Genomic DNA, 15,885 nt, shown 5'->3' with positions numbered 1-15,885 from the left:
AGGGAACACTTCGCGACATTCACTTCAGAACTGCTACAATTTTGTCAGGCAATAGACCATGCCGCTCAAACTGTCCATACAACTGGCACTGCTAAGAATATCCTACGCTTCCACATCACTAGCAATGGGTTGTACACAATGCCAGTGACCACTTTGAAGGTGAATAAAGCTTTGAAACATGTATCTATTTTGTGTGAACTGTAAATAAATAGTTGCCACTATTAAAATTCCAATCCTTGTATATTTGTAGTTGAGTTTTCCCAAATCAATATGAGTACTAAAAACTCTCAGACTGCAAGAAGAAGTCAGTAATTACAATTCCAAAGATGATTAGAGCCAATGATATATGTGAATATTAATGAACAATTAATTTAATAAGTCACTGTTCAGTATATGGACCCAGATTATTTATAGAAGAATGAAAAACTGATATAAGCTGACCTTGTGGAAGGTCATTTTGAAAAATAGAAACACATGAGGCAATACTGACCTTATGATTTATTTTAGAAGACAGACTGAATAAAGAAAACCTATGAAACTTCCTGGAAGATTAAAACTGTGTGCTCGACTGAGACCTGACATTAGGATCTTTGACTTTCGTGGGCAAGTGCTCTACCACAAGCAGCTGACTGCAAAATGCAAAGGTCCTGAGTTAAAGTCTCAGTCTGGCACACAGGTTTAATTGTCAGGTTTCATATAAGTGCTCATTCCACTGCAGAATGAAAATGTTTACATCAATACTAGCTTTAAGGCATGTTTTCATAAAGTTGACTGGAATACACTCTATGAAATTATGCAAGTAGCAGAAAATGATAAAAAAATGGGAAGCAAAAAATTATCTACAGCTTTTAGAGAAACCAGAATGCAGTCACAAGATTTGAAAGCAATGGAAGGGGAAAATAGTTGCAAATAAAGTGAGAAAGAGTTATGGCCTATTCAAGATGTTATTCAATCTATACATTTAGCAAGCTGTAAAAGACGCCATGGAGAAATTTAGAAAGAGAATTAAAGTTCATGGAGAAGTTATTATTAATTTTTTCAGATTTGCCACTGACATTTCAGTTCTGTCAGTGAGGCCAACAGACTTGAAACATCAGTTGAACAGAATGGATATTGTTTTGGGAAAAAAGGTATTACAATGTAACAGAATATACAGTTAAGTGATGGGAAAACTTTTCTGTCAGTTTTTGTCTGGACTTCAGGTGTGCAAGACAGTAATACTTGGATAGTAAACAACTCATATATGAAGAGCATTGAAGCTTCTGATAAACTTTGCTGTAGAAGGATGCTATAGATTAGATGGTTGGATTGAATAATTAATGAGGATATACATAACTGAGCTGGGGAAAAAGGAAGTTAATGGGACAATATGACTGAAAGAGGGAGTAAGTTGATGGGCACATCCTGAGGTATCATGGACTCACCCATTTGACAATTGAGGGAAGTGTGAAGGGCAAAAACTCTACAGAGAGAGACCAACACTTGACTATGGTAAGCAAGTTGAAATGGATGTTTGTTGCAGTAGTAAATCAGAGATGCAGATGATTGCACAGGACCGACTAATGTGGAGAGCTGTATGAAACCAGTCTTAGGATTGTAGACTGCAAGAACAAAATAATAAAAAATAATTACAGACAATCAAACACTTTTCAAAATATTGACAAACACTTACATGCTTTATCACGTTCACACGTCTCAACTGTGTGATGAATACTGATACCAAAACCTCTGAGTGATGAACTTATTTGAGCAGCATCTATGACCTGTGCTAGTGAGAGGCCATTCTTTCCTCCAATATAGATATACACAGTACCTCTATAGTCATTACTGTATGGAGCTCCCACAGCTATATCTGAAAAATGAGGTTACATTGATGGATTTCTTTGTATAAAATCCCTGAAAAAACTAACTGTGTTGCAAAGCCACAACAATGTATGATAGTAAGTGATGTATTTAAGTTATGATACACTCAAACATCAATCATAGTTTTTCTTTAAGTTAGTCAAATTAATTTCATACAGTAGGGACAAACTTTTTCGGTATTAAACACTGCCAGCTTAATAATCGAACTATAAAATTAAAGCCCTGATTTACTGTAGTGATATATACAGTAAAAGACTGCATTTTCTGTAGTAATTATCCACTGGTGTTACACTCTTGTCTGTAAGTTAGAGGACTTCTCTGATCCTTGAGACAATATGAATTATAGTGATAATATTTTCACTACATGATGATGCCCTGGCAAAATTGTGGCACAAAATAGTATTACCAATATGTAAGGTATACTTGAAAATTGGTCATTGGTCTGTCTGACATTAACAGTGTGTGTGTGTGTGTGTGTGTGTGTGTGGGACCCATTCCCATTTCATTTTCTTTTGTTATTTACCTCCTTAGATGTATTTTTTCTTCTTCTTATGATTAGGGTTAGTTAGAGATGTGCCGTAACATATAGCTGTCATTCTGTAATTCCAAATATAAGACCAGGTCCTACTTTGCTAAATTACATTAGTCAGAATAATTTCTTAATTATTTTGAATCATTTCAAGTAATTAGTTTTGCCAAAGCTCAGTTCAGTTAACTAACAGTAATTATTTCCTATTCCAATCACATTGTTGATACATAAACCGATGCGTTTACCATATTACCAATAAAAGTAGGAAAATAACCCATAGAAATCCTTACAAAATTCATGTAGCTAATTTTCAAAACATGGTAGGAATGTTGCCACTTAATTACTTTCTGTGTAATTAACACTTTTATTATGATATTGTTTATTTTAGCTATTTTTGCTGTTTTGTCATCAAGAAGGCTTATTCCAGTCAGAACTCTTATTGTAACATAAAGTTGAGACCTCAACCAATTTTTCTACACTATTCATTTAATTTAAGATGTAAAATTCTAGTTGTAAATCATTGAAATTATGTATCTGAGAATTTTAAACTATAGTAGCCATTTTTGCAAGTCCTTATAAACAGTGGGCCTGAAGACATTTTATGTCAGTTTGTAATATGACTGCCATTCAATTACAACTCCTTCCAGCAGATTTCTCCATGGCCTTGAAGTGGTACAGCAGGTGACATTCAGTTAGCAGTCATCACAAATGTTGGGTATTACTGCGAGAGAAGCATCTCCAATGCTGCAGTATGTTAGGTGTGCAGGCAGGCAAAGAAGTTCTAACACTTTTCTTCGATGATAAGAGACAGTGCAGTGTTGGGTTGCATGACTCACACATCTCTTCCAGTTGACTTACACATTGTGTGTGCAGCCGATCCTCTTCTTTGGGTTATCAGCTACATTGTTCTCACTGTTTACTTCATCTCTGAAGACATTATCAGCTTAAAGGGAATATTGTTAACCAGCTCTATATTCTTGAAATAAATTATGTACTCATAGGATCTTGGCAGTTCAACAACAATATATTTTCAACTCTCATCCTAAAGTAACAATTATTCTCTACAAACTCCAGAAAGCCGACTGGTTCCAAGATAAATGTCAGAATCTGCTAAACACTCTTACAGTCACAAATGTTCTGCCTCATGCAGAGCCAAGACATAAAGTAAAGATCTTTATATAATACACACTTCATATGCCTCTGTAACAATCATCATGACACCACAAACCATGAAACATTATCCAAACACTCTTTGACTTATATCTATAACTTCCAAGGCGTTGCTGGTAACCACTTGTCGGGGCCATTTGTCTGAAGCAGCTCATAGCTCCTTGTGACAGCTGTCCTTTCTGCACACACAGACATGTGTGGCACAGTAAAAGGCTCTCTTACCCTCGTCATTAAAATATTGGGTGTTCAAGATGGTGGAGAGCCAAGTGTTTCTCGAATTTACCACAAAATTCTTGAAGCACTACATATCCCTCCCCTTAGCTTGAACATGTGATATTTTACACATATGCATCACGTACATTAATATCTACCTCAACAATAATTTATTTTTCAATCAGTTTATATATCATTTTTTTTCTAGCAATCATGTACCTAATACCTTCTTTTTCTCTTTGTTTCAATAATAATTATCTGAGCATTGCACTTAATATCGAAGTTACAACTTTCATTTATATGAATTGTGCAGACAATATTTCTAACCTCTAATCACAGACTCCAGGTGACACACACACTTAATTATGTCATTCTTCACTCTACTCTTCTGTACCGTTTTTTCTTTAGTACGTGTTAATTTCATTAACTACCATATCCTGTAGTCTGGAGGAAGTCTGGGCAAATGAAAAGGTTCTGTCTGACACTTATTAATATAAAACTTGACAATACTAGTGGGATAGAGAATTCAAACTTACCAGAATAATCTCTACAAAATGTGACTTTTGTCATGATACTGCCCTTTTCCTTTTAGGTACAGTACCAAAACCTTACCTCTGTGTTTATCCTATGGATGCGCTACCTCCTTCCATTTTGGTAGATATGCTCCTTTTGTATTCCTATATTCTATGGTACAAGTCAATCCCCTTCTTGGTGCCCCTGCCCGCACGGTATAGGTCAGCCTCTCTTCAGTCTGCCTATCTGCCCTTTCCTTCAGTCAATAAAAGCTGGGTGCACCCCCCTTATTCTCTGTGAGTAGGCCTCATGGTTCATTGCCCTAGTATACATCTTTATGTATAATGTCACTAAATATTACCTGGCAAAATTCAATTCTACTTCACACTTCACCCTTACCTCTTGGTATCTTATTTGATCCCCTAGAGTCCTCCACTACTTTTCAATTTCTACGCTTTCAGTAGACCTCATATTTATATATAATTCACTATATCATACCTTTCTTTATTCTAGGCTTGTCCCACTATCCTACAAATCTTCAGAACAAATATTCGACTGATATTCCTAACTAATTATCACCATTAGTTCCTCTTGGGCTCATGCTCATTAGTTCTTCATTTCTCATACCTATGTATAAATATATAGGAAGTGACAGAAGAAAAAATAGGGGGTGATGCAGAACCGTCATACATCAACCATACAATACGTGCATCTACCCAGATGTACATAGGTCATTATTCTCCTACATCCCTTGGCAGTTCTGGCATCGTTTTAGTTTTCTAACCTGTGATTTTCATGTTTGTGTTTTGTGTGTACGTCGATGGGTGTTTGTGCAACCTGATTCTTCGGCCTACTTATTTGAAATAAGTTGAAGGTTATAGGAAACCAGGGAGAATGAGAAGGACTTCAGCGATAGACGTATATGCATATGGAAAGATAGACCAGTACTCAGATGAGAAGTAAGAGAGGAAAAAATAGAAATGGTTGCTAAGATTGAAGAAGTGAAAGAAGAAAGCCCCAGAGACAGGAAACCCTTCCCACCTCCCTTTCCAGAATCCCTACTTCGCTGGTACTTGAGTGAGAAGCCAGAGGAGGTATGGTGTTAAACATCTCCTGCAGAATGGACATTCTCACCTTCACCTTTGAAGTCCCCAAAGAAAGATCTTAGCAACTCCTATGGAATGCCAAATGGTTAAGAATCAGTTACACTTGTCTGTGAGGGTAATTTGAAAGGTGTGGTGTGTGTGTCATGTTAGTCATGTTTGTATCTACCCTACCCACTCTTTCCAAAATTGATAAAAGCCCTCCCCTTTACCTTACCTCTCCCAAAAGGTATAAAATTATCCCATAAAAATAGAAAATTATACACTAAGGCAACATAATGGCTTAGTCATTCAGTTTATACTATTTTTAATACACACATTAAGTACTCTGTTCAGTTTATGACATTTAGATCTTACTTTGCTTGAACAGTACCATGATATTACCTTTATATTAGTACTATTTTCTATTAGTTTCATTCCATGTTTAGAGAACACTCTTTATCTCTGATTCTCTTAAATAGGTCTCAATCTTGTAGTCATATCTGGTTTTGTAACTACTTAAATTGTAGAATAGTTTAAGAATTCGAGAATAAATTATAGAACAGATGTAGAATTGAAGGGGAATTGGTGTAGGAAAACTAATGGGGAAGTAACACCAAAAACAACTTAGGATCCAATGGTCGTGACTCTGCTAGTTAACACCGAATGTTAATGTTCCTGGGGAATATAGCACTTTATATCCTTAACATTATATTTCCCTTCTTCTTCTCCTGTTGCAGGATACACTAAAAATAAGGGTTTTGGGCGGATTACCTATTGTACTCAGTAAGGCCCCACATATTTTTAAAAAAATTTATGCGTTGCTTTCTTCAGAGCAGATTTCTGAACATGCTGTTTTACTAGAACTAGGTCATCGAACTTATACTGAGGTTTGCTAGCCTCCTCATTATATTTACTTACTCATTGTTGTGCCCTCTTAACTAAGTTGTTAGCAACTATCGTTTGATTCAGTTGGTAAACAGTAGTAGGTTGTTCTGGCCAAGTAAAGCATTTAATAAAAGGTTCACCTCCAAAGGGTTTACTGATTACTTCCAAGGGGTTTAGTCCAGTTGATAAACAAAATTTCATTGCCCACGACATGTGTTCTTCATGGCAGTATGAGCGCGTAACTTCCCAATTTCTTTCATAACCCTTTCACGTGGATTACGAGATGGATTATAGTTGGAGATTAATATTTGATGAATATTTTCCCAAGCTATAAATTTTTTAAACTTGTTACTAGTGAACTGTGGTCCATTGTCAGAAAGGAACTGCTTCAGTTTTCCTATCTCGAGAAAGTATTGTTGCAGACAATGTATTACCTTTAGTGGTTTTGCTTTCTTAATGGTGTACATCTTAACATACTTCAACCAACATTCTATGATATACTTATATGGATAGGGTGTCTGTTCTTTTGGACATGTCTAAAAGAACAGACACCACCTGCAGCCATCTAGAACAAAATTAGAATTATGTATTAATACCTTCAGCTGCTGACGGGCGGTGATATATATCAATGAGGACAGGTGAAAATGTGTGCCCCGACTGGGACTCAAACCTGGGATCTCCTGCTGACATGGCAGATGCTCTATCCATCTGAGCCACCGAGGGCACAGAGGAAAGTGCAACTGCAGGGACCTATGTCATGCATGCCTCCCACGAGACCCTCATTCTCATTTTATATGTACACACACTACATTCATAGTGTCCCTACCCAACACACTCCTTACTCGTGGAAGACATTCTTTCCAAGTACTGTAAAGGTTCGGGTAATATGTGCACATCTGCAAAGAAGACGAATATCATGGTCAGTACTGCCAGAATTATATATTTATATGGATATGGTGTCTGTTATTTTGGACATGTCTGATGGCTGTAGGTCATTAATGGTACATGTTCTTTCAGACATGTCTGAAAGAACAGACACCATATCCATATAAGTATATAGTTCTGGCAGTACCAGCCATGACCTTCCTCTTCTGTGCGGATGCACACATATTACCAGAACTCTTAGGGGACTTGGTAAGAATGTCTTGCACGAGTAATGAGTGTGCTGTGTAGGGACACTACAAATGTAGTGTGTGGACATATAAGGTGAGAATGTGGGTCTCGTGGGAGGCATGTGCGAGATAGTCCCTGCAGTCACACTATCCTCTGTGCCCTCAGTGGCTCAAATGGATAGAGTGTCTGCCATGTCAGCAAGAGATCCTGGGTTCGAGTCCCAGTTGGGGCACGCATCTTCACATTTCCCCATTGATATATATCACCACCCGTCAGCAGCTGTAGGTATTAATATATAATTCTAAACATTCTATGAAGACAAAAACGTAAGCCACTCCTCCCTTTCCTTTTGCAATTGGTCCAAAGAAATCTGCAGCTGTTAGATTGTGTAACGCTTTAGGAATAATTGGATGCATTTTATATTTAATGTGAGTGTTATCCTCTTTTACGTTCTGACAAATTTCACAAGTTTTAATGACTGAGGCTATTCTATGTCCTAGCTCTTTAAAGTGGTAGGACTTATTCATATGTGCAATACATTTATTTATACCGAAATGCCCATACCCCTTATGAATGTACCACACTAACTCATCTTCTACTAAATTCGGTATACATAAACACCAATGTTGCATAGTGTTACTGTCTCTCCAGAAAAAATTATGTCCTACAATCTTACACCTTCCATCTTCATTAGGTGGGAACCATTTCCTAACACACATAGCAAATATATCTGTAAAATAGGGATCATGATGGATGTTATCTGTTATTTTCTGAGCCATTTCTTGTACCTTGTTATGTGGGTATTCAAATGTTAAAAAATTAATCACAAAAATTACACCAGGTCCTTTTGTACACTTTAGTTCATTCATGCCTACTGGTAGCTGAGGCAAAGCGTCAGGTACAATATTCTCCAAACCTTTTATATACTGGATTTTAATGTCATATTCCTGAAGAAACAACATCCACTGCATCAATCTACTATGTAGTAATTGACTATTCGTGAAAAATGACAGAGCTTGGTGATCTGTATGAACATACACTCCTGGAAATTGAAATAAGAACACCGTGAATTCATTGTCCCAGGAAGGGGAAACTTTATTGACACATTCCTGGGTCAGATACATCACATGATCACACTGACAGAACCACATGCACATAGACACAGGCAACAGAGCATGCACAATGATGGCACTAGTACAGTGTATATCCACCTTTCGCAGCAATGCAGCCTGCTATTCTCCCATGGAGATGATCGTAGAGATGCTGGATGTAGTCCTGTGGAATGGCTTGCCATGCCATTTCCACCTGGCGCCTCAGTTGGACCAGCGTTCGTGCTGGATGTGCAGACCGCGTGAGACGACGCTTCATCCAGTCCCAAACATGCTCAATGGGGGACAGATCCGGAGATCATGCTGGCCAGGGTAGTTGACTTACACCTTCTAGAGCACATTGGGTGGCACGGGATACATGCGGACGTGCATTGTCCTGTTGGAACAGCAAGTTCCCTTGCCGGTCTAGGAATGGTAGAACGATGGGTTCGATGACGGTTTGGATGTACCGTGCACTATTCAGTGTCCCCTCGATGATCACCAGTGGTGTACGGCCAGTGTAGGAGATCGCTCCCCACACCATGATGCCGGGTGTTGGCCCTGTGTGCCTTGGTCGTATGCAGTCCTGATTGTGGCGCTCACCTGCATGGCGCCAAACACGCATACGACCATCATTGGCACCAAGGCAGAAGCGACTCTAATCGCTGAAGACGACACGTCTCCATTCGTCCCTCCATTCACGCCTGTCGCAACACCACTGGAGGCGGGCTGCACGATGTTGGGGCATGAGCGGAAGACAGCCTAACGGTGTGCGGGACCGTAGCCCAGCTTCATGGAGACGGTTGCGAATGGTCCTCGCCGATACCCCAGGAGCAACAGTGTCCCTAATTTGCTGGGAAGTGGCGGTGCGGTCCACTACGGCACTGCGTAGGATCCTATGGTCTTGGCGTGCATCTGTGCGTCGCTGCGGTCTGGTCCCAGGTCGACGGGCACGTGCACCTTCCGCCGACCACTGGCGACAACATCGATGTACTGTGGAGACCTCACGCCCCACGTGTTGAGCAATTCGGCGGTACGTCCACCTGGCCTCCCGCATGCCCACTATACGCCCTCGCTCAAAGTCCGTCAACTGCACATACAGTTCACGTCCATGCTGTCGCGGCATGCTACTAGTGTTAAAGACTGCGATGGAGCTCCGTATGCCACGGCAAACTGGCTGACACTGACGGAGGCGGTGCACAAATGCTGCGCAGCTAGCGCCATTCGACGGCCAACACCGCGGTTCCTGGTGTGTCCGCTGTGCCATGCGTGTGATCATTGCTTGTACAGCCCTCTCGCAGTGTCCGGAGCAAGTATGGTGGGTCTGACACACCGGTGTCAATGTGTTCTTTTTTCCATTTCCAGGAGTGTATATTTTGGACCCCCATATCAGTGTTTGGAATTTTTGTATACCCCATACCATCACTAATAATTCTTTTTCTGTGGATAATTCAATTTATGTTTGTTGAGACTGTGGCTAGCAAAAGCTATTGACCTATGGTCTATACTTTCCAAACCCCATTTGCATTGGAAAAGTTCTGCGACTATACCATAATCTGAGGCTTAGGTTGAAATCTTAAGTGGTTCACCCATCACCAGATAGTGCTTGTCTGAGGTCCTCTTCAACTTCTTTTATCCATTTTGTTTTTCCCCTGCCTGAGTTGATGACTTTAAGAATTCGCTTTGAAATTCTGTTTTCATTTATCCTGTGGATATGTCCGTAGAACTGCATTCTTCTTTTCCTTATTGCATCCATAATTATGTCTGTGTATTTATATAATTCTGATGTTGGTCTCTTCTTCCAGACTCCTTGCTCTTGTATTGGGCCAATAATTTTCTTGAGAATTTTCCTTTCTTGTTTCTCTATTTCTTTGATTTTAGTTTGCCCACTTATTTGTGTTGTTTCAGATGCATACAGTGCCTCCGGAAATACGACATTGTTGTAGTGCCTCAATTTTGCATTAATGGACATGTGCTTTTTGTTATAAAAGTTCCACGTGAATTTATATGCTTTCTGTATTTTTTTTTTATTCTTTCCTCATTGGCCTTTAGGTTGATCCCTGATGGCTGGATGATTTCTCCCAGCTACTTAAAATGTGGTACTTGTACAATTTTCCCATGGGTTGTCACAATAGGCAATTTGTCTTGTGGCACTCTTTCTATGTACTGGGTTTTCTCATATGAAATTTGCAGGCCAGTTCTTTGTGCAATTTTGTGTAACTTCTCTATGGTGTTAGTGGCTTCTTTTCTATTATTTGTGAGGATTGCAAGGTCATCTGCAAAAGCTAAACACTTCACATTGAATCTATTATCTTTTCTAATGCCAATTTGCATTCCTTTGACTTCTTTTTCTCATGTCCTGATAATTTTTTCAAGAATGATATTAAAGAGTAATGGTGAAAGTCCGTCACCCTGTTGCACTCCAGTTTGGATTTCAAATGGTTCCGAGATATCCCCCATAAATTTGATCTTGGAGACTGTGTCAGTTAATGTTTGCTGAATGATTGCTCTTGTCTTTCTGTCAATGCTGAATTCTTCCATCGTGTTGCAGAGCACTACTCTGTCTATTGAGTCATAGGCCTTTTTAAAATCTACAAAAGTGACCACTGTGTTTCGAGTGTTTCTCATCTGGAGAATCATTTTCAGATTCCAGATCTGTTCTACGCAAGATCATCCCTTGCGAAAACCAGCCTGGTATTCTCCTATTTGTGGGTCAGCTTGTTCTTCTAATCTATTCATGAGAACTTTTGATAGGATTTTATATGTGACCAGTTTGAGTGAGATACCCCTGTAATTATTTGGTTCAATTTTGTCCCCTTTTTTGTGGAGTATATGTATGAGTGTGCATTTCCATTCAGAAGGGATCTGTTCTGTTTCCCAAATGCTTACTATGATTTTGTGGATTTTTCCCGTTAATCTTTCATCATTTAACTTCCATAGATCTGCAATAATTCCATCCTCCCTTGGGGCTCTATTGTTTTTCAGTGTCTTGATAATTTCTGCTATTTCGTTGACGGTTGGTGGTTTAGCATCGGGATTTGGTGTAGATGTCTGCTAGTGAATATCCTCTGTAGGTCTTTCGCAGTTGAGAAGTTTGTTGAAATAGTCTGCCAGGATTTGGCAGTTGTTCTTCGTGTTAGTTTCTAGTGAACCATCTGGTTTCTTGAAGCAAAGATTGAGTGGCTGGTATCCTGCAATATGTTCTTTAAATGTCTTATAAAAATTCCTGGTGTTGCTCTTCTTAAAGTCTTGTTCTATCTCATCTAGTCTCTGTTTGTTATAATTTCTTTTTTCCCTCTGAATGGTTTTTGATGTTTGTTTTTGGATTACTAGAAATTGTTGCCATTTTTCTGATGTTTTGCAACTATTGAAGTTTTTCCAGGCATTGGTCCTTTCTTCTATTGCTTGGTCACATATTATATTCCACCACCTGTGTTTTCTCCTTCTCGGGGGTTGACACAATTTCATCGCTGATTTGAGGATTATTATTATCATCATCATTATTATTATTATTATTATTATTATTATTATTATTCTTCGTTTCACCCAACTTTGGGGTACGTTGAATCAATCACTTCTGTGTGTTCTGTGCCTTTCTTTTCGCCCAGTACTGCTTCATTCTTTCTGATCTTGCTTTTCTTTCCTCATCAGAGATGACAATCGTTCTTTTCTTTCTATTTTGGAGCTGGAATCCCTCTTTTCTGTCTTTGCTTATCATTTTTGTGGTCCTGTCTGTGAGCATTTTTTCTGTGATGTTTAGTTCTCTTAAGTCTTTCTCTGTTTGGATAAACCAATTTGGTTTGGATTTTTTATTCCTGAAGTAGTCAAACATTCTTTTTGTAAGTCTATTTGGGTTCATTCTGAGAATGTGCCCATAAAACTCAATTCTTCTTTTCCTCATTGTATCCGAAAGTTTTTCTGTGGTTTTGTAGAGTGTTTCATTTTTGGTGTGAATTAGTTTGTCGTTATGAAATTTGGGGCCTAAAATTTTTCTCAATATTTTTCTTTCTTTGATCTCTAGCCTTTCAATTGGGCCATGGTTAGTGATAGATAATGTCTCAGCTGCATATAGTGCTTCTGGTTTAATGACAGTGTTGTAATGTTTTATTTTTGAATTCCATGAGAGGGACTTTTTATTATAAGTATTTTTAGTAAGCTGAAAGGCTAGTTCAACTTTGTTTCTTCTTAATTCTATTGCTTTTTTCTCAAGGGCGTTCCAGCTAATCCATTCACCAAGATATTTGAATTCTTTAACAATTTCGATCTTTTGGTCTCTTACTTTAAGATATTTCATTGGCTTTTTTATATTTGTGATTATTTTGGTTTTTCAAAAGAAATTTTAAGGCCTATTTTCTCTGCTTGTTTCTGTAATTCGTGGATCTGTTCTTTGGCTTCTTCCCATGTTTCAGCTAGTAGGGCCATATCATCTGCAAATGCTAGGCAATTAACCTTGATGCCTTTGTTTTTTGTTCCTAGTCGGATTCCACTATTGATTTTCTTGTTCCATTCTCTTACTATTTTTTCTAGGGCACAGTTAAATAACAATGGAGAGAGTCCATTACCTTGTCGTACTCCAGTTTTTATCTCAAATAGGTCTGAGAGTTCTCCCATAAATTTAATTTTGGAGTATGTGTTGGTGATGGTTTCTCTAATTAGGTTTGTAGTTTTATTGTCTAGGTTCAATTCTTTTAATATGGAGATTAGAGATTCCCTGTCTATGGAGTCGTACGCCTTTTGAAAGTCAATGAATGTGATGACATACGCTTTTATTATTATTATTATTATTATTATTATTCCTTTTGTAGTTCTAATTCTCATTTTGATGCACATTTTCATTTCAGTTCTTATTGATGCCATCAAGTGCGTCTTCAAAGGATAACAGTTCTTCTACCGTTTTCCTCCTGCTATATAATATGTCTTTCCTAGTGTAAGTGGGTAATTGCCTTATCAAAATTTTTACCAATCCCTCTTCCTCCATGGGTTTATCTAAATATTTTGCCCTTGTTAAATGCCATTCAAAATATTTTCTCATCGTACCTCATGTACTGTTATAATACTTTGGATCCCACAAATCAGATATTAACTTTCCTTGGGCACTTGTTGACCAATACTTCTCCTTAAACTTTTTCTGAAAGTCTGCCCAAGATAAGAAATTCTTTATATTCACTGTGCCCCACTCAGATGCCTCTTCTAGAAGGTAACCTACAGTGAATTCTATCTTTTTTGCCTCTTCCCAGTTATTTGGCAAGGCTTGATTAAATCGTTTAAAGAAATGAGTTGGGTGTACGTCTTCATCTGGTTTAAATTTGGGAAATTGTCTGGAAAGTCCAGAATTTGCTCCCCATTGTAAATCTGTCACCACCTTTCTAGTCAAAACTACATTCGGTGAAGCCACCCTTTTCTCTACTTTATCCAGGATAAGTTTAAACTCTTTCCACAAATCATCCAAGCCTCTCTTAGTATCATTAAGCTAAACAGGATGGAACATTGTCTGGGTTTACCCTCTCAGCAGCTTTTCAGTTGATTAATTCCTCTACCTGTTCCTCCCGACTGCTTATATTTATGATGTCTCAGTTTGATAGCTTTTCTTTAAAATTTCTCTCCACGTCATCAATTCGAGTGTTGACACCTGCAATTTGCAATTGGACAATAGGGATCAGCTTATTCTGTCTTTCTATGCTATTGTTTAAGGTAAGTAGTCTTTGTTTCACTGCAGCGAATGTAACATTACACAGACTCTGAAATGACCGTAATTTTTCATTAAATTCAGACTCTATATTGTTACACTTGTCTTCAATATCAAATTACAAAATCTGGGCCAACTTCTGAAATTGAACATCTTGCATTTGGCTAAAATCCATAAACATTTGATTTATTTTATTTAATATATTCTTTACCCTCCCAGGCGACACCGCCTTATAGTAGGCACCTTCAGTGCCGGGCGGGAGGGTTTGCGTGCTTCGGTGAAGTCGAGAGCTATGCCGGCGGTAGCATAGCTACTGGCAGGGTCTCCCAAGCCGGACTGGTCTCGACAGAGGAGCCAGACGAAGTGTGTCCCACAACATAGGGCAGGGAGGGCTCTAGAGGTGTAGTGAAGCCAGCTTCCCTAGAGGAGTAAACCTCATACAAATCCTGGTCCTCCAGGTTGGGGGTTGGGCATGGGGCTAATAACCCCATACTGTAAAAAAAGAATATTACGGAAATTCAACAGAAGCCTCGGAAACTGGATGGAAAGCATGTATCATGACCCCGGCAAAAGAAACAGATAAAGGATCTAACAGTAGCATCATGGAATGTGAGGACAATGCTTCAGCCTGGAAAAATGAAAGAAATAGCCAACGAAATTTTAAAATTCAAATATGATATTGTAGGGCTACAGGAAATAAGATGGCAGGGGAATGGGCAGATAGATAAACCTGAGTACTCATTGGTATATAGTGGACCAGAAGAAAGAACAGGCCAACTTGGAACAGGGTTTATAATAACTAGGGAAGCTAGGAAAAGCCTTCTAGAATTTGAACCCATAAATGAAAGGATGTGCAGACTCAGACTAAAAGGTAAATTTAGGAATATATCAATAGTTAATGCACATGCACCAACAGAAGCAAAAGAGGATATAATTAAAGAACAGTTCTACGAAGACTTGGAAAAAGTATGCTGTGCAGTACCTAAATATGACCTGATGCTAGTAATAGGAGATTTTAATGCAAAAATAGGGAGGAATGAACATCCGTATGGAGTTTCTGGAAAATATTCACTACATGAAGAAAACAATGAGAATGGAGACTCACTATGCCAATTCGCAGCAAGGAATAATATGATTATTAAAAGTACCTGCTTTCCACATAAAAGGATCCATCTGGGTACTTGGAAGTCTGCAGCCAATGGAGTAGTCAATCAGATTGACCATATTTTAGTGATTGCACGACACTCCACGGATGTACGGAGCTGCAGAAGACCAAACTGTGATTCAGACCACTTTTTGATAAATCAGTCTTGAGAGAGAAACTGTCACTAACAAAGGGCAACAGAATGGGAAAGATGATGAAATGGAATTCAGACAAACTGAACATCCCTGATGAAGTAAAAAAATACCAAGTAACACTAAGCAGAAAGTTGAGCAATGAAGAGACCACAGTAAGAGTAAATGAAAGGTGGAACAGGTTTGAAAAAGCCATTAAGGATGCTGCAGAGGAAATAATAGGCATAAGAAGGAACAGAAGAACCCAGGAGTGGTTTGATGAAGATTGCAGGTCAGCAATAGAGGAAAAGAACAGGGCAAGAACAAAAGTGCTACAGAGAGAAACCAGAAATAATGTGGAACAATATAGAGAATTAAGGAGAAGAGCTAACAGACTGTGAAAGAGAAAGAAAAGAGAGTGGAATAAAAAGAAATTTCAAGAACTAGAAGAACTAAAGGAACAGA

The 15,885-nt window shown here is 38.5% G+C and overlaps 1 protein-coding gene across 1 annotated transcript in view; it reads right to left on the bottom strand.

Moving 5' to 3' along the window:
- LOC124614041 (integrin alpha-4-like) overlaps positions 1-15,885 on the bottom strand; it is a 560,480-nt gene that overhangs the window by 278,614 nt on the left and 265,981 nt on the right. Inside the window, exon 11 of the mRNA XM_047142871.1 lies at positions 1,673-1,852. Coding sequence (XP_046998827.1) covers positions 1,673-1,852 — 180 coding nt within the window. The remainder of the gene's footprint in view (positions 1-1,672; positions 1,853-15,885) is intronic.

The sequence above is a fragment of the Schistocerca americana genome, chromosome 4, assembly GCF_021461395.2.
Source record: "Schistocerca americana isolate TAMUIC-IGC-003095 chromosome 4, iqSchAmer2.1, whole genome shotgun sequence".
In the NCBI taxonomy this organism is placed as follows: Eukaryota; Metazoa; Arthropoda; class Insecta; order Orthoptera; family Acrididae; genus Schistocerca; species Schistocerca americana.
The sequence above is the reverse complement of the archived record's forward strand: the minus strand, read 5'-3'. Positions and strand labels throughout refer to the sequence as shown.